This window comes from Watersipora subatra, chromosome 10 (genome assembly GCF_963576615.1).
Source record: "Watersipora subatra chromosome 10, tzWatSuba1.1, whole genome shotgun sequence".
NCBI classification, from domain to species: Eukaryota; Metazoa; Bryozoa; class Gymnolaemata; order Cheilostomatida; family Watersiporidae; genus Watersipora; species Watersipora subatra.
Window position 1 is genome coordinate 58,769,663 of NC_088717.1, and position 20,285 is coordinate 58,789,947.

Genomic DNA, 20,285 nt, shown 5'->3' on the forward strand with positions numbered 1-20,285 from the left:
ATTAGAGTCAATGATCCTATCCGAGTATTTGGTCATGCCAATAAGGGGTGATGTTTCAAGGAACTCTTGATCTTATAAGCAGCCAAGACCAAATTAGAAGCAATAAACTCATGTTTAGTAAATTTTTAATAAGAAATTGAACTTACCAAACATGATTTTTGCTATGAAATGTTTCTTATGTGATATCAACGCACAAAGTTTTTGTAGTATTGTTTTTGAAAAGGTTGTTTCTATTTGAGACATGATGTAAATGGTCGGAACTTTGTTTTTAGATATGCCTAAAGAGGGTGAAGCATGAAGATGAGCAATACAAGAGGCATCTGCAGAGTTCTAAACATCTCAAGAACAGTAAGGTATGCTTGGCCACTATTAAAACTTTGCTTGTTTATTAGACACGAGGAAGTTTGAGTGTATTTATATTGCTTACACGCAAAACTGCGCTAACATGTTTCTATAGCTTCCATGTATACTTTAAAGGCTTTAACGGATGAAGTGAATAAAGCTCTTTCTGGTGGTCCTGTCACACGAATCCTTGAGGAAGAAAAGAAAAGCATCGATGTGTATTATGATGACATAGATGAAGAGTGGCTTCACCCTCATGCGCAAGCGCATAGGGAAACGCAACAAGAGACAGCCATTGAAACCCGGAGGTTGGCGGTAGAAAATGAGATGAAACAACAAATCACTAGAGAAGCGCACCCAAAAACACTGCCACAGAACACAACTTCAGAAGGCACTCCACCACGTTCGATTGCTCAACAAGCCGTGGGAACGCCTTCAAATGTTGGACAGAACCGAATGCAACTAAAAAACAGTACTCGGTCTGAAGGCCCCATTTTACGTCATATTCCTCCAAATGCATCCACACCAGATCTGATTCGGCAGCCCATGCCTAGAGTTCAAAATCCGCATCGGTTACCAGGACCACGTAGTGAACAGTTACGAATGCCACCACCTCGAATTGCTGGTCAGAATTTTCCCAGACAAAGACAAATGGAAGCACCGAGTTCCGATCATAAACTACAAAACCCATCATTAGGACACGGTACAAATGCTCAAACAGGTGGCCCATCCAGAATGAGAATGCCACCCCCTGTTGGTTTTCCAAATTTTGAAAACCCTCGACATCCTATGCCGCAAAATATGCCCAGAAATCCTTTGCGTAATATTCCTCCAAGGGACCAGATGATACCACCCAATTTGAGACCTAACAATCCTCGAGCTAGTATGTCGAGGGGACAAATGCCTACACCGAATATGAATCGTATGCCTCTCCCAAATATTCGACATCCTCCTCCACAACCAAATGTGGTGCCACCTGCACATGCTAGACCGCAGCCCAATATTCCTCCTAGACCTTTTGGCCCTAGAACCATTAGTCCGAGGCCAATAAAAGTGGAAGGCTTAGAAGAATCGCCTTTGGATGTACCGCTGGTGGGCCCTGAACGATTGCCAATGGCACATCAGAGATTTATTCGTCCTCGCCTGAATGCTCCCACTTTGCCTAATAGAATGAATCGTCCGCAAGCTCCGCGGCTGTTACCTCCGCGGAGTGTAGTACCGCAAGATGGTCAAGAGTATTTCCCAGATATGCCGCCGCAATCACCAGATGCAATTGAAGGTAGGAGAATAGCTTCACAAAACATTAGAATGCAAGGACCAAATAATATGGGCCCTCCGCGCAATCGAACTGCAGCTCCTATGCAACAGTTGCGTGGACAAGCACCTACTGGCACCAGAGGCCCAATGCCTTTTCGCCCAAGAGGGCCTTTACCTGTAATGGACCGACCGCCTTTAGGCATGCCACATCCTATTAGGAATATGAGACCGCGAGCAATGTTGCATGAAAGCGCACAAAATGATGCGCATTTCAATGAGGATGTATTTGAAAAGAATACATTTAGAACCCAAAATGAACCGGACTCCAGATTTAAATCTAAAGAAGACCAAGAAACGCTAAAAAACCCAACTGTTGCCCAAGATAAGTGGATGGAAGCTTCAGAAAGATTTGTGCAACAAGCATCTCAGGGCCTTCCTATAGCCACAAAATCGTCAGGTTGTGTTGATCATCAAGAGAAAAATGCAAGTGGCCACTCATTGCAATCAGTTATGGATATAAAGTTTGATTCTCGTCCACCTGCCAAAACAACTCCTGAACATATGCATTTCCACAGTTCGTTAGAGCCCCATCAGCACAGTACATCACACAGTGAGCTCAGAGTTTCAACTGAGACTGATCGTTTCCAGCAAAAGCGGAATGATGCTCCCCTCTCGTCAGCTCACGAGCGAGACATTCTTCAGGAACAACGCCAATTGATCAAAAATGCTCTTAATTCAGTCAAGGCTAATGATGCTATGTTAAAAGCAAGTGAAGGTCGCGATGGAAAACCTGTTCAATTAATGAGAAGCCACAACGCCGACCTTGATAGAAATTCGTATTCACCAAATGGGCTAATATCACAAGTGCCTTTCTCTAATGAAGCTAGTCTAGAACCAAAGTTATCACCTCCCTTTCCACGAAGTCAAGCTAGCAAGGCTCTCTTACCAACACCAGGCAAATTAGCTTTGCTACCAACACCGGCAGTTTCAGTAGCCACAAACAATGTGTTCATTCAGAGAGAGCGTGGACCTGATGTGAGTCACTGGCTATCCTCATTGACCCAGATTGTTTTACACTAACGCTGTCTTGTAACATTTGTATTTAGTTATCGCTTTTATGTTGCAGATGTAATATTCTTGCTACGGTATACATGTTATAATAAGTATGTTTATGTTGGCAGGACTACTTATTGTTTCCTGACAAGCTAACAAAGTTGGCTATTTTACCAGCATTTCCTCTGAATGATGCGTATTGTGAGGTGAGTAGAACAACTGTGGTATGAGAAAAGTATACCAAATAATCATTCTCAAAGTAGCCTTTATTGTATTGACACTCCTTTTTTTATTTATGCTTAGAGTTCTAGGTTTTTGGTTGTGGTTGTATCATGGTACAACTGGAAATGCCTTACTACTGCAAGCGTCAACAAAGCGGCGTTTTTAGTATAAGAAGATAGTAAAGTTCACCCATCTTTTGTAGCTCTGTCCACAAATTCCTGCCTTCTCAGACATTGTCGAATGGGTGGAGCATGTGAGCACCCTACCACACATGATGGTAAGTTATTCAAGCTCTATTAACTTTAAAGTTAGATTTAATGTCTAAAAAAATTTTAAAACTGACCTGGCCATATATAATCTTTCATAACATGAGAAGTAATTGGTACATCATTAAACTGAAAATTGCATCTTATTCAGCTCAAAATCTCATTTCTAATGATATATAAAATAGCTAGCTTTATTAATTCTCTATTCCATAACAAACGAAAAATGGTTTGGAGAGATAATTTCAAAATCTCCTTAAAATGCAGGAGATTATTGACTATAAGGACAAAAAAACAATGTTTCACAAGTTTTCTGACTTTTCATGTTATTGATGTAGATCAGGGCTGGGCAAAGTGCGGCTCTTTGCAAATTTTGTTGCGGCTCTTTCAACTCTGAAAATTCAAATTCTTTTTAGGTATATAGAAATATCCTTATAATCCACTGTACAAAACTACATGCATTGTGACATGTTAGGCTTATGTAAAAGTGCACTATTACAGCGTTATATACATAGCCAACACATGCATCATGAGTCATAATTCATGACATCATGCACTTGTAGCTTTTCTGATGTAATAACGTCCTTGCTGACCTAATGAGGACAAAAATGGAATGCTCCAGAAAGGTTCATCAGGAAGTCATTTCATCATGATTTCATAATGTTGGCTTATATAAGATGCTGTGCCTTAGTTGAACATGTCATTTGCATTAAGCCAATTAATCCAGTGGGGATAGCAATGGCATCTTCAACAAAACAAACCATTTCCAGAGTTACAATTATAGGAGTCTCACAAAGTAAACGGAATAGAAATGAATCTACAAGAGAATTCCAAGATGAGTGGACCCTGGCATACGCGTTCATTTTTAGGCATGGCAAACCGCAATGTCTATTGTGCCAGGAAACGATCTCCACTAACAAGAAGACGAACATCAAATGACATCATGAGACGAAGCACAGAGAGTTTACTCCAACACTTCCACTGGGATCTTTAGCTAGACATCAAAAGCTGAATAAACTTCAAAAATCACTAACTTCAGAAAGTATGTTAGTTTCTTTCACAGCTGATGATAAACGCGCTACAGAAGGTTCTCTACGAGTCTCAAAGATTCTAGCAAAAGCAATGCTTTCCTATTCTCATTGCTGAGATTGTAAAAGAATGCATGGTTGAGACTATGGAAACACTTTCCAAATAAGCGTGATGTGATTGCTAAAGTCAAGGCAATACCACTTTCTAGGAAAACTTCCACTAGTAGAATTGAAAGCATTAATGATCATCTCAGAATGACTTTGCTAACCCATATAGACCAGGCGATTACTTTTCAATCGCTATCGATGAATCTACTGATATAATGTATGTAGCTCAATTAGCAGTCTTCGTAAGGTATGTAGGCTACTGTGTGTACACTAACAACTGGTAATAATGTTTACCATGCAGTTGCAAGCTGAAGTCGTACAAGTGCATTTTAAAAGACAGTAAAGAGAGAACACAACTCCAAGTAGAAAATGTTGCACTTATTTTATAATATTTGTTTCAAAGTGACTAATCATCACATTTTTACTACATGCTTCTTTATAAAGCATCAGCATGTTTCTTCATAAAGCATAGTATTATGCTTTAGTCCTATACCCTGTGTTGGCGATTCTTTGATGGTGAAGAAATGAAGGATGAGCTTCTTACTTTGGTTGGATTAGAAGGAGAAACCACCGGCCAGGCTACCTATGATACTCTCGTTAAGGGACTTGATAATATGAAGATACCTCTCCACAAATGCATATCTGTAACCACAGATGGCGCACCAGCTATGGTTTGAAGAGATCAAGGTGTCATAGCTAGAATGAAGAAAGATATGCCATCAATGCTAGTATTTCATTTCGTCATCTACCAAACTGTTTTATGCGGAAAACTAAATGATCACTTTCAACAACTAATGTGTAAGGCTATGAAGATGATCAACTTCCTCAGAAGTCAATCAGCTCTCAGACACAGAAACTTAAGGAAGTTTCTCAAAGAAAGGGATGCCACTTGTGAAGATTTACTAACATACAGTAACATTAGATGGCTAAGTAAGGAAAATGCTTTGTCGAGGTTGTGGAGTATTCGTCAGGAGCTAACCTCATTTCTAAATACATGCACAAGTCTGAATGCAAAACAGTTTCAAGAGATGATGAGCTCTGCTAAAGATATGATTGACCTTGCCTTCCATGTAGACATCTGTGGCCATTTGAATGATTTGAACCTCAAGCTTCAAGGGAAAAACAAGTCTATCATTAATACACTACCAGCTGTTCAAGCCTTCTCCCATAAGTTGGAGTTGTTTCCATTAGATTTGCAAGGTGATATGCTTCACTTTCCTACTCTAAAAGCATTTTTAGATGACAATGAAGAAATGGCGTCTTGTACAGCTGAGTACACTCACTTTATAGAAAAGCTGCAACAAGAGTTTAACAATCGATTTAGTCAGTTTCAATCTTTGAAACACATCATACAACTCATAAAAGCACCAATGAAGGCAAAGCCTAATGGAGAGTGGGTTACTCAGTTGCAATTGAAAAGTTTTAATGTCTCATCTCTGCAACTAGAGTTGTGTAACCTCAAAGGTACAGATATAGATGAAATTGAGGAGGGATTCTACTTGAAAGCTTCAACGAAGGCTAAATATCCACAGCTTGCTCAACTAGGAAGATGGTTGTACACTGTGTTTGCTGCCACATATATATGTGAATCAGCATTTTCATACATGAATATTATCAAGAGCAAGTTGAGATCCACTTTGACCCAAGATCACTTGCGTCAGCTCCTAAGAATAGCATGCTGCGGCAGAGAGCCAGATTACCAAGAGATAATGAGCAGCCATAAACAATTCGATGTATCTCACTAAACTTTAAGTTATGCAAAGCTCGTTAGGCTCACTTCAACATTATTCAATGGTATTGCAAAAGTATTCTAATAAACAAATTTAATTACAATACCGCTACCAAACTTGTATTATCAGTATGAAATGGTATACTGATACACATATTATGCTGCTCCCAAAAATCTTGCAACTTTGAAATTTGAGAAAAAACTTTGCCCACCCCTGATGTAGATCGTAGTAAGCACTGAAACCTTGTGATCATAGTAGCTTTATTATTTTGAACTTTAGAGGACATGTTTCCATCAATCACTCATGAAAAATTATGAGTAGGATTATAGAAGGATTGTAGAAGTTGTGTGCTCTTTTGTATTATAATGGATTAAATCCTCAAGTGTAGAGGTTCTTTATAAGTTTGTACAAAATAACAGTGTTGACTTTAAAAGCTATTTAAAAAAATCGTTTCTAGTCCTAATACTTACTGAAAAACTTCCGAAACCTAAAGCGCCTGTAAAAAACGATAGTAGGTAGGGTAAGAGTAAATTATCAGTCAGATAAGTTGATCAAAAACCTTGCTAAAGTGCTTTTGATTAGTTGCAATAGAATCCGAAACTAATGGAGAGTTCATATATCAAAATTCACATTGATTGTGTTCATCGTTTCATAGCGATGAGAAAAATTAAACTGGATACTTGGCTCTGGTGGTTTAGTTATCATTTTTGATTTCCAGTTTTGGAAAAGTGATAAAACAAGTTAATTTGCCGATATAAAATTTCATATAGGTTGTATCTTGTAGAGAATTTTGTGGATAACACAACTAAAAAATTATTCAGCTACCGTTAGTGATCGCCATGTAACAAGCAAATGAACTAAGCAATGTTAGCAAGCCGCATGAAGCGGCTCTCTAACATTGCGGCTTGCCGACCTTGAAGAGCTAGTGTCCTGTTTAAAACATCTGTATTTATATAGACCCATGAACCACCTATGCATACATTTGTTTTTAGACTCTCTTTAGAATAGCAGAAACGCGTCGTGGGCCTCTCGCTCATCACTTATGCGTAAGTATTTGTCATAATCGCATTGTCCTTTTGCCTAATCGTCCTTTTGCCTAATCGTCCTTTTGTCTGTTACTTTTCCAAGCTGGGATATCGCTTGTTGACACTCTAACATTTCTTCGTTTTATTACTTGATGATTTATTGATGGATTGCAGGGGAAAGTTGTCATACCACCTCATGGTCCCCAAAACAATTACTACATTTGTGAGGTATGTTGTCATACTGCTTTATTGGTACGAATATGCACTCTTTTACCTCTCATGTACATTTAGAGTTTGAAGCATATGTTTATGACCCACATTTGTCCTTGAGTTTGAGTTGCTGAACCATATTTAGCAGTAAATATTCGTTGCATTAAAAAGCATAAACCAAAACTAAAACTTGATAATTTTACTAGTTCTGTCTGAATCAGCCTGCAGAAATTAATACTAGCCCAAAAATGTCACTCCTTTAAAGAAACAAATGGAAACTTGCTAATGCTAAAGAAAACTATTTCATAAGCATTCTTATAAAAAGAAAATATTGGTTAAAAGACATTCTCTTTTTAATTTGCAATTTTGACTCATTTTACTATTTTGTTTCAAACCTGTATTGTTAGTGCAAACGACTGAATTATCCTTACAGACCCAAAGGTTCACACTTTACCTGAGATGAAGTTGTATAGTAGCCATACAGATGAGTGTGAACTTTTGCAGGATCATTTTAAATGTTTGTTAAGTAGTGTTCTCTCAAATAGTTTTATTTTCATTTGCTACTGAACATTTTTGGCACTTTGTTGGTTCAACTAGAAATTCCCCTGTCATACAGCCCACGACCAAAGAGAAATTGGACAAAAAGAAAGGGTACTGATGGTTGAGAAATGCAATATTATTAGTAAAATGGCACTGCAGTGCAATAGGATAACTGCAATAGTAGCTGTAATGTACTGGGTGTGAGTGTTATTATATACAACAAATAGCAATAATGAAAGGAAAAGATTATATGTTTATATCTCTCCCCCTGCAATAGGAGAAATGCAATATTGGCTAATATTAGAAGTAAAATGCACTGATATTATTAGAATAACCAATATTATTAATATAGTAATAATATAAAACCAATACACAATTTTGTTTACATTTAAAAACTTCATAGTTTTTATAATCTCATAAGTATAATCTCATAATCTTAAAATCTCATAAGAATCGTTAGAAAAAAATATCATCGTCATTTCCTTTACTTACACTGCGTTGTACATCAGTTAGAATACCGAAGTACTCAAGAGTCTAAAATGTCAGTTACTTTGAAATCGGCGAAAATGAAACGATTTCAGTACTCTTATGTAAATTACAGAAACCTTCAACAATGCTATAGACTGGTGAAATATGCACGTTATTTTTTTGTGAAATGCGCACGACTTTACCGTTCTATTCTCTTTTGCTCGGCGTTTCAATTTCCGGTCTTAACTTTTATTAAACCAAGCTTATCAAGCGTTTTGTGGCGATTTTCGTCCAAATTAATCTGTCTATTTGTGTATAATCCGATCAGATGGGTTAGTTTTAGGAATTTGCGGTAACCTTTCATAGGCTTGGTAACATATTTAAATAGGTTTATATGCGTTTTGTATCATTATTATACTTAAACGACTTTACCGAAAAATAGTTAAATTTGTTGATAGGATTTCGTTGAAAAGGTTTGGTGAGGGCCGTTAACGGATAATTTTTCGGGAGTTGTGTGCACATGTGCATTTATCATAAATCTCCCAATCAATCGCTTCGCTCTTGTTTGGTCGTGGGATGATCTTAAACCTTGATCAAGGTTCAAGATCAGGTTGTTTTTTAAAGTCTCAGTCTAGAAAAAAGCTTATATGGAAATTTTGTTGCTTTTCAATTGGGCATTTGATGAATTTGGTGAATAGCTACCAAAATATTACCAAATATACTACCAAATATTATATCGAAGCTTAGGTTTGGAGTAAGAAATGTCTGTTACTTGTAGATTTATCATTTATAATTTTGTCAGAGCACGCCGGAAGCATGTTCAAAGCATGTACATACGCTACCCCACTTATGAACATTCATGTTATATACCACAGTAGATACGAATGGTGTTGTGCATACGGACGCTACCCTAAAACTATCCTTTATAGCTATATTTAACCATGTTGCGTTTTAGCTCATTTCACTCATTGATATGTTTGCTCAAGTTTGCAGCCAAAACTGGCTTTTTATGTACAATAGAAGAGGAGTTATGAGCGTCGATCATATTTAAGCCGCGAGTCTATATAACCGCATGGATGCTATCAAGTAATTTGCTATAAACCTTCACGCTTATACGTTGTATAATAATCTATCAAATGCTACAGATGTATATTCAAGAACAAGTGACATAAACACCCAATAATTGTAATACATGCAGATACAAAAATTAACATTTTAGGGACAAAAATATTTGTGTCGTTTGCTTGACAGGTTGTGTTTTGATTGTTGATTTCGTATAGAAAAATTTTATCGTCTGGTTGTCCAATTCTTTCCAAATTGTTTGTCAATCTCAACTTTTTTTCTGCACTGCTAAAATAGGCAATATTTTTATTAGCATTTTATTAATAGTCAATATTTTTTGTTCGCAAAACGAAACTTTTACGCTTTGCTATTTGAAAATCTTTGGAAAATAGCAATAAACTTTTAGCCTGTGCGCACTGCACAAGTTATAGTCTAAGACAACTTACGCACAAATTTGCTTAACGACCATCCGGAATGTATCTCGTTCGTAAGTTGGAGAGCATCTGTAGTAGGAGTTATTAAACTGTTAATCATAGTAGAAAACAATGCATCACCTAGCTGTGTTTGCAGATTGGTCAGCTTCGTGGCAACATTTAGTGGCTTGATAGTAAAATTCGCATGACTTTGAGGTATAAAAATTTTTTTTTATACATTTTCACTCTTTAGTCTTATTTAAATTATTTTGAAAAGTTGGTATAACTTATATTAAACCTTGAGTTATTTTGGAAGAAACTATAAAAAATAGCTTTCACATTTTGCCTATCCCAGGTTTATGCCATATATTAAAACTTATTCCTATGCATTTAGTAAGAAAGTCAAGTCATTTAAAAGACTAAAGATGAGTTTGAATGCTTTTACACCCAGTGCTAACAATTACTCCATCATGTTCAATGTGTACAGCTATAAATACAACTATAAGTGCAGCTATAAGTTCGCTAATGTCACAGGTCTGCTGCATCCTCAACACAGAGAACAACATGATTGACCACCTCAGTGCCCGCAAACACTTGATCAATCTCAAGGTATGTTTCGCATCACATCTCTCTCCTTTCTTGTCTAGCGCCTACGATTATATGCGTAGCAGCTGCCAGTGCGAGTGGTACGCATGACCAATGGTGTACGTATTACAACTGGCAAAGGTCTCACACCGAAAGTGGTGTGAAACCGCACTATGGAATATGCGACATAACAAATATGCCTTAATACCAAATATGTCGATGTGCTATTTGCTGACATCCCTTTAGCAACTAATGAAGGAGATGAGATGTTTGATCTCACTCAGATCAGCATTATTAATTATTGTAAAAACGAAACCGGAAACAGATGTGTGATGAAATTTTAGCGATGAGAGAGTTTAAGTTCTGTATAATAGTTAAAAATACATACCAAAACTTAGTATGTGTTTAATAAGCTAAATTCATATAAATTAAATTGAACATTTATGTTATATGTCTGCCTCAAAGGTAAGACCTCCCCACGGTAAGTACTGCACATATTACATTGCACATAGTACAGAATACATTTTACATACATTGCAGATCATAGCCACTAAATACTAAAGTTACTGTAGGTAACTATAGTTTTAAGGTTAATGTACTATTTTGTTACTAATTTTTAATATGTAGTACATATATTAAATTTTGATGGAATTTACCAGGGTGTGTTGGCATTAGATATTTACTACGGTTTCTATACCCCTCTATACTAAATTTCCGCCTCACGCTGCCAACATTGGAATAAATTAAAACAGACTGCGAGGCTCCATTGTACTATGCATTGGTGGAAACATTGTCATAGTTACATTTTTTGGTTCATTTAATTGTAAATAGGGATTTTTTAATTTCTATTGTAATTTTTAATAAATCTCATGTTAGTAACCCTTTCGCTGCCAAAGACACATTTATGCGTTTTCTAGGGTCGAGTGCCGTAGACACATTTTCGCGACTTTCTCAGCAATTGCGTTGTAACTTAATTTTATTATTCGTTAACAACATAACCCATGGCCTTTAGGGCCTTTATGGAATTGACAGTGTTGTCCGAAGATTTCTCTATAAAATTAGCCTAAAACAACGAAGCAATTTTAAATTTTTGTTTGAGAATTTCTAAACTAAAATCGAACATTTTTTGTTTAAATTTTGTTAAGTACCGCGTGAGTCAGAAAACAGGTAATTAGTTATGTTGATGACATTATAGCCAATTCAGATTCAGATTTTCGTGATTATACAGATAATTAAAGTAGCAGCACTGTCTCTGATAGTGGTGAAAGTACCGTACTTTTCGGACTAAACCGCACCCCTATATAAGCCGCATCTGCTTTATATTTGCAAAATGATAATAAACAATACATAGGCCACACTTTTGTATAGGCCGCAGAACTCAGGACGGTGCTTTTTAATGCGGCAGCAACTTCCCTGTTTAAAACGGAACAGTGCCTAAAGACATAGTTTCGTATTAATCGACTCTTTTTAACCTAGTGCCTATCGGAACAGTACCGTTAGGCATTGTTTCGTATTTTCTTTCACCGCTAAAGGCGCACTAACCGGAGATTCCCGTTAATGCGCCCTAGCGATGAAAGAAAAATCCACAGATTAGCCGCACCCTTATATAAGCCGCATGGCTCAAATCATCAGAAAAAAGTAGCGGCTAATAGTCCGAAAAGTACGGTAATAGTTTTGTAAGAGTAAGGAACATTGCAGGGGATCGTTTTAGTTTCGCAGCGATCAGAGCTTCACATAGCTTTATGATCGCACAAAGTATAGATACATTGAATTTTTGGCATAGCAATGTTGGTTAAAATGGCAAAATATAATATATAAGAAAAATGTTCCAGATAGAGTTTGAAACTGAAAAAAATATTGTATACATTTCATGAAGCAATATCGGCAATTTTCGGTAAAATGGCTGGCACTAGGCCGATAGCCGAATTTGGATATGGTTGGCAGTGAAAGGAATAAAAGCAAGTACAATGTGCTCACTTGCGAGACAATGGTTGGTTTTTTGCAGAACTTGGCAGTAACTATGAGAGATTCGTGTGCTTGGATGAGGGAGTTTCTTATCAGCAGCAAAAAAGAGTTCTGGAATAGAGCGGTAAGTGCACACTGAACCTCTCGTTTACAGCTAGTGCTCTAGCGTCTTTTATGCCATGGGTATGCCTTTTGCCTGATTATATGAAACTTGGTGTACATACATACACACACACCTTATTGCTGGCTTTTGTTATACTGCGAGTTGTTAGTTCTTTTTGGGGCTACTTCAAGATTCCTAGTTTGATATCGTCAGCTCATGAATTTAATCAATGAATCCTCATTATCAATAATTCTCTATCGATTATAAAAACTAGGGAGATAACAGATCATCACCAACTTCAAACTTCATTTGTTCCTAAACAGTTGAAGCTGTACTGACCTGCTGCACGTGCTGATAGATGGAGATTTGTACGTTAAACCATAAGAGTAAATTTGCAGTTGGTGTCTGTCACACTGACATGTTGAAGACTATTGAATTAAACCTCAACAAAATACTAAGGATAGTACACTATACTAAGGGTACGCCCCCAAATCAACACCTACGTGTAGTTGGATTTTCCTTTCGGTGCATTTAATTCTCATTCACGTTAATTACTCTGTTAATTACATTGAAACTTAAATATTAGCCATATCTGTTATTTTTAGTGGTTCTTGCATTTATGTTGCTTTACAGCCCAGTGAAAGTTTAGTCGATAAATGCTGTGAGAGTATATTTGAACGCAATCAATCGAAATCAGCACCTGTAACTCCATCAGTCCTGCAACACGTATCTCCTTTAATGCAAGCTGTATATATATCAACTTCAGCTTCAAGAGAACTACTGACCTTAAATAATTGATGAACCCCTTGAAGAGATATTCTATAATAGAGTAGACACTCCTATAACATTTACCTCCTATAATGTAAATTCTACATAACGTGAATATAATTTATGTAAAGTTTTTGCTTCATACTACATGAAAAATTCCATATAATGTAAAGTGTGAAGCCAGCGCAAGTTTAGAAATTTGATTTGATTAACAAGCATCTCATGGCTAGCCATCATAACGTACAGCATGATTAGCCATTATAACATACAGCACGATTAACCATCATAACATACAGCATGATTAACCATCATAACATACAGCATGATTAACCATCATAACATACAGCATGATTAGCCATCATAACGTACAGCATGATTAACCATCATAACATACAGCATGATTAACCATCATAACATACAGCACGATTAACCATCATAACATACAGCACGATTAACCATCATAACATACAGCATGATTAACCATCATAACATACAGCACGATTAACCATCATAACATACAGCACGATTAACCATCATAACATACAGCATGATTAACCATCATAACATACAGCATGATTAGCCATCATAATGTACAGCATGATTAACCATCATAACATACAGCACGATTAACCATTAAAACGTACAGCCTGATTAACCATAATAACATACAGCATGATTAGCCATCATAACGTACAGCATGATTAGGCATCATAATGTACAGCATGATTAACCATCATAACATACAGCATGATTAACCATCATAACATACAGCATGATTAACCATCATAACATACAGCACGATTAACCATCATAACATACAGCATGATTAACCATCATAACATACAGCATGATTAGCCATCATAATGTACAGCATGATTAACCATCATAACATACAGCACGATTAACCATTAAAACGTACAGCCTGATTAACCATAATAACATACAGCATGATTAGCCATCATATCGTACAGCATGATTAGGCATCATAATGTACAGCATGATTAACCATCATAACATACAGCATGATTAACCATCATAACATACAGCATGATTAACCATCATAACATACAGCACGATTAACCATCATAACATACAGCATGATTAACCATCATAACATACAGCATGATTAGCCATCATAATGTACAGCATGATTAACCATCATAACATACAGCACGATTAACCATTAAAACGTACAGCCTGATTAACCATAATAACATACAGCATGATTAGCCATCATATCGTACAGCATGATTAGGCATCATAATGTACAGCATGATTAACCATCATAACATACAGCATGATTAACCATCATAACATACAGCATGATTAACCATCATAACATACAGCATGATTAGCCATCATAACATATGTACAGTATGATACCAAACTATTTGGGCTCATTTTGATGAAAAACATGTGCCTGCCCATGGGATAGAGGGCTTCACAGGCATTTTCTACAGCTTTTGGTACTGCATCAACCAATCATAGACATCTCCATTCTCGGTGTTGTGTTTTGTCTTGACAAGCTTAAATTATACAACATTTATTCACATAAAGTGTTATTGTTTTTGACTTTATAAAGCATCGTGACAAGATTTAATGCCACGATGCATACTGTTTGATGAATCTTTAGCATGTATGGATTTTGGTGTAGGATTTAGTATTTTTTCATTTTATAGCTTGCATGTGGTTGTTGGTTAAAGTCAAAAATGCCTGTTCGGTTGAATAAAATTGTAGGGAATGAGTTTAACTTATGCATGTAGAATTTAAATCTTTCACTAAAGTGAAATGGAGAAATAAATTAACACGAATAAAGTTAAATCTCACTGCTTGTCAACTTTGACAGGAAATCACCTGCCTAGCCTTACGAAATCTTTCACAGAAGCTTCACAAAATCCTTCACAAATGATTCACAATATGATAGGTGTAACATGATAAAACAAATAGTGGAAGCTCTCCTTCACTGTGGTTCTTCCATTTTGAATTGGCCCCCTTTTCGCTTATGGAGTGGACTTACTGTATCCTTCGGTTTTAAGGATGATGACAATCCATGTAAACTAGATGAACTTCAGTTACACGCCGAATGGATCTCAACGGATTTGAAACGTTTGATTGACAAGCGAAACCGAGCTTACAGTGCAAACTTGAAGTTTCCCTCTAAGCATGCTAACGAAAAGTTGCAACTATTGAGGAAACAGGTGAAGCAAATGTTGCGAAAGGAAAAATGTGCTCATTTCAAGATAAATGCTTACAGCCACATTGAAGATTCCCAAAAAAGCGATGATGATTGTCAAGTCGAGACTAAAGGTGAAAGCTCTGAGGTCAAGGTATGCATATGCTAACACTTGAGTCTACTTGATAGAGAACCATTAGATGTGACAGCAGGAAGGATATTTCACAAGGGCTGAATCTACTTTTTACACACATTCATTTGCGTCATCATAGTAAAAGTGGGCAATGAGTGGCTTTCACTTCACTCATTTTTGCTGCTCACAGTGTCAGCCGCAATATTATTTTTACTTTTATTAATTATGAGCTAAGATTTTGTAGAAACCAATGTCAACAACTTTTGATGTCTCTATTGTGACTATCAAAGTGCTCATGCTTAGCAGACAATAAAGTCATGGCCTCCATGCCTATATTTTATATTTTTATAATTATATGGAATTTATTTATTGGGAAATAAAATGATTAGTGTAAAGATTACGTGAACAATAATTTCTGAGAAACACTTACCAGTGATTATCAAACATTGGTAAAATAAAACATTCATGCAGTGATTATCATATCACAGATGCACTTATTGACAAAAACGTTGACAACTGGTTTCATTTTATCAATATGGACGGTTATATGGACATATAGCTAAATTGTACTTGGATTGAGTCGCTTCATTTTAAATAGGTCGTCCTTAACCCTTTGGCTGGGGAAACGGCAAAAAATGTTGTTTATCGGTTGCGTGGGGAAATGACATTTATGTCACTTTCGGTAAACAAGCGACATAAAGCTGTCCCCTAGTAACGCTAAACAAAGGATATAAACGCTAGTAAGTTTTAAATATCATCAACAAGATATTAGTCGATGAATTACAATATGAAACGATTATTTGAGAGGCAGTGCTTTGTGCTAAAAGCTAGGGATGGCATTTGTTGTTTGAAAAGGTGTTGTCGACTACCGTTGGAGTTGTCCCACCGATAGCGATAGTTCGAATTATAAATGAGCAGACAGAGTTCACCGATAGTTATCGCGTGACTTGGCAGCTGGTAAAACTATCGTATTATCGTGTCTGAAAAGATCGAGGTTTGTGGGAAGGGACAGGAAAAGGAAAAGCTGCAGACAAAATAACAAAAACTACAGGCAAACTTGGATAACTCTAACTTCACGGGACCGAACGTGTTCGAGTTATCAGAGCGTTCAAGTTATAAGAGCACTGTTACAAGTCCATGTATTTATTAGTAGATAAATGTACATATACAAACCATGTATAAATCAAAGGTATAGATGGCTTATTGCAAATTTAAAGGCTTCTACTGTAAAGTTAAAAAAAAATTCATCAGGAAGTATAGAGACTTTTCTATCACTTGAAATTGGTTTGTTGTTTTGGGTGATGTGATTGCCAGGAAGTTTTCAGATTGAAATTGGCAAAACTCGATCGCTGTTGAAATGCTCAGAAGAAAAGACATCTTTTCTTTTGAGCGTTTTAGCCAAGATCAGGTTTGCCTAATTTTCTTCAAGCTTCTTCGAAGGTTAGCTCACTTTTCCTTGCTTTCGGAGGGCCATCGCTAAGCGGATGTTTTGCAAAATTTGATCTTTTGTAAACTTAGAAAAATCGTTAACAAAAATATTTTGCCGATGATGGTAATAACCATGCCTAAGAACTCCTAAAAGTCGAGGTTTATCTCTATGGCTTGGAATAAAGCGATATTCTAAAGCAATAACAACCGTCGCAGTAGCCGTTGGGCAAAAAAACTGTCCGAGTTAACCAAGTTTAGGTCGAGTTATCTAAAGCAATTTATCATTGCGTGTGAGCGGACCAAACAAATCTGTTCGAGTTAACCATGTGTTCGAGCTATCCGAGGGCGAGTTATCCGAGTTTGACTATATCCGCAAAACTATCGGGTTATTTTATGTTTTATTATTCGATAACGATACATAAGTTTCGGATGTTTCGATAGGCTAGAAATAGGCAACATTCATATCGAGAAAGATAACTATCGAGCTATCGTGCAACCCTACTAAAAGCTAAAGAAATCGCGCCTCCTTGGAAACGAATAAAAGTTTGAACAACCAGTCAACATCGGCTCGACGTTCAAAACAGTAAAATAAAAATTTATTTGATCCTGCGATCGTTAGTGGTTTTTTTTCTGAGCAGAGTAAAAATAATTCAGATGATAGAAGTGATGTAAACTTTTTGGACTTTTAATATACTTAGAATATACATAGAAAAACGATTGTTATGGTAGCTCGCACGGCTGCGTTATAGCGTTAGACTCTACCGAAAGAAATGCTTCCAAGCATTTCATACAGGGCCAATTGCACATGGTTGTATTCTTTTTGTAGTAGTAGATATGTAAATGAATGTTTATGTACAAAAGAATTTGTTCATAGAAATAAATTCAAGTTTGAGCTATGCATGTTCATAAAATACCAATTTTATCGAATTTTCAAAAATAAATTATGACTTTCGGGTGTTTTTGCGAGGCTTTAACCCAACCAAAGGGTTAAGTTGAAACCGACCTGTAGATGTTGGCAGTAGAAGAACATAGTTTATGTATTCCAGGCACCAGGCATACCAGGCATACCCAGTGGTATTGTGTACTAAGTATCGCTTACTTCTGCTTTTCTGATTACACTGCAGGTGTAGCATTATCATACCAGTATATCTATGTTAGTAACATGCTATTTCTTTAACAGCCTCCGTCTGAGGGAAAATCAGGTGCTGGAGTCATGACTAATACATCCAAGCCTGAGTACGATGTGGAGACAGGAAGCTCAACATCAAATTTGGTAGGTTGTCCCAGATATGTCGGATAGTGCATCACTATTTTCTTCCCTCCTCTTGCTAACTCAACCACAGCAAGCATCAAATGCTCTGCATGGTTGTCCATAGTATGAAGGGATAACATATGGCTAGACGGCTACCTCTCATGTCTCGTTTTGTTTTAGCTAGTGTCTTGGCAGTCTAGTGTGCCATGGGTAATCGTTAGGTGTGCCAATAAAGCTCTAGGAATAAGTATCTGCACAATTGTGCTTACGAATAGAATGGTGCAGGTGTTAGAGAATTGGTCTCTCAAATTAAGTGTTGCGAGCTCTATTCCCGCTTGTAGCAATCCTTTTTTTCCAATCTCTAACTGTGGCTTCGAACATAAACAGCTCTTATTATAGCACATATTTGCTACACTACATTTACTGACTCCTAAGATTTAAAACATCACCAACATATGTCTAAATTGATATGTAAACTTTTTAGTTTTTATATTTGCAGAATGTTTACTAAATAGGTTCTGAAATTGTGGAGTCGTCGAGAGCTTTGTTTTTATAAGAGTTACTAGCTATAATGAATGAGAGCTTCATGTCTTCTTTAGGGTATTGAAAAGTGTAGAATAGCTGTTGAAACCGATTGCATGACAAATTTTATGCGTTGAATGTGAAGATAATCTCGAGTAAATTTTAGGATAGTCAAAATGCAACTGGTGACTACTGCCCTTGTATTCACATATTTTAAAACTGAGGAAAATAGTACTTTGGCTGCTTTACTTAACGGTCTATTGGTTTATGGCTTATGTTTATGTTTATTGGCTTATCTGAAGCCTTGTTCAGTCTCTCGAAGGTGAACAGGGAACAACTATGATTGCTTAGTGACCATTATCATTATGTACTTAATTCTTTTACTGCTTGAATAACCAATGAAGTTGTTTTATATACAGGTCAATGAACACATTTTTGTGAGTGTAAACGTTTACAAGTAAATCGAAACAACATTCATATGTTGAAATTGATGATACGAACAAGTTGTATGGTTGATGCTGGTAGTTAGCAATACAGAGTGAGAGACTAGCATTAGTGATAGGCCCGAGTAGTAAATTGTACCTTCCAGGAATTACTATGAGCTAGTACTTAATTCTGATGACTCTCAAATTCTCAAATGCCCTTCAGGCACTTTATCAGGCACTTTAAAAGCTAAATAAGCAATAACGAATGATTGATTTCCTTCCTTCCTATCAATTCTATGTTATTCGATTGTCATCATTGTCACTTGTATTATTATGTATTATTTTGTGGTATATTCAGGATTCTACTAGTATACTGATCCATTGAAGAATAACTAAAGCTATATATTTAGTTGCATAGCAGTATTGGTTTACTGTTGAGATGAATGCTGAAATAACTTAACTTTTATTAGTCAAGATTAATTTGCTAGCTGTACATCAACACTGAAACTATTGTCCTCAGCTCGCAACCAATGTAATAAACACTGAAACTATTGTCCTCAGCTCCCAACCAATGTAATAAACACTGAAACTATTGTCCTCAGCTCGCAACCAATGTAATAAACACTGAAACTATTTTCCTCAGCTCGCAACCAATGTAATAAACACTGAAACTATTGTCCTCAGCTCCCAACCAATGTAATAAACACTGAAACTATTGTCCTCAGCTCCCAACCAATGTAATAAACACTGAAACTATTGTCCTCAGCTCCCAACCAATGTAATAAACACTGAAACTATTGTCCTCAGCTCCCAACCAATGTAATAAACACTGAAACTATTGTCCTCAGCTCCCAACCAATGTAATAAACACTGAAACTATTGTCCTCAGCTCTCAACCAATGTAATAAACACTGAAACTATTGTCCTCAGCTCCCAACCAATGTAATAAACACTGAAACTATTGTCCTCAGCTCGTAACCAATGTAATAAAGATATAAATATGCGACCTGTCCAGCATCATTTAATCGTTTGAAATGAGAAGCAAAAGTCAAGCTAAACATAAATTATCCTGACCCCAAGTTACTAGCCTTTCATAGACGTGCAATTTCTATTTTGAAGCGTGAAGCAAGTTCAATAATTTAAACAAACAGTTGATAAGCCCACCAAATATGTTATTCAGGGACAAACATCCTTCTCATGTGGTTTACAA

General features: G+C 36.6%; 1 protein-coding gene across 1 annotated transcript in view; it reads left to right on the top strand.

Annotated features, from left to right (window-relative positions):
* The window catches only part of LOC137405602 (uncharacterized), a 42,686-nt gene that overhangs the window by 16,642 nt on the left and 5,759 nt on the right, over positions 1–20,285 (top strand). The window contains exons 13-21 of the mRNA XM_068091918.1: positions 273–353; positions 478–2,634; positions 2,781–2,858; positions 3,077–3,151; positions 6,996–7,049; positions 7,203–7,256; positions 10,256–10,330; positions 12,312–12,395; positions 18,057–18,149. Of these exons, the coding sequence (XP_067948019.1) occupies positions 273–353; positions 478–2,634; positions 2,781–2,858; positions 3,077–3,151; positions 6,996–7,049; positions 7,203–7,256; positions 10,256–10,330; positions 12,312–12,395; positions 18,057–18,149 (2,751 nt within the window). The remainder of the gene's footprint in view (positions 1–272; positions 354–477; positions 2,635–2,780; positions 2,859–3,076; positions 3,152–6,995; positions 7,050–7,202; positions 7,257–10,255; positions 10,331–12,311; positions 12,396–18,056; positions 18,150–20,285) is intronic.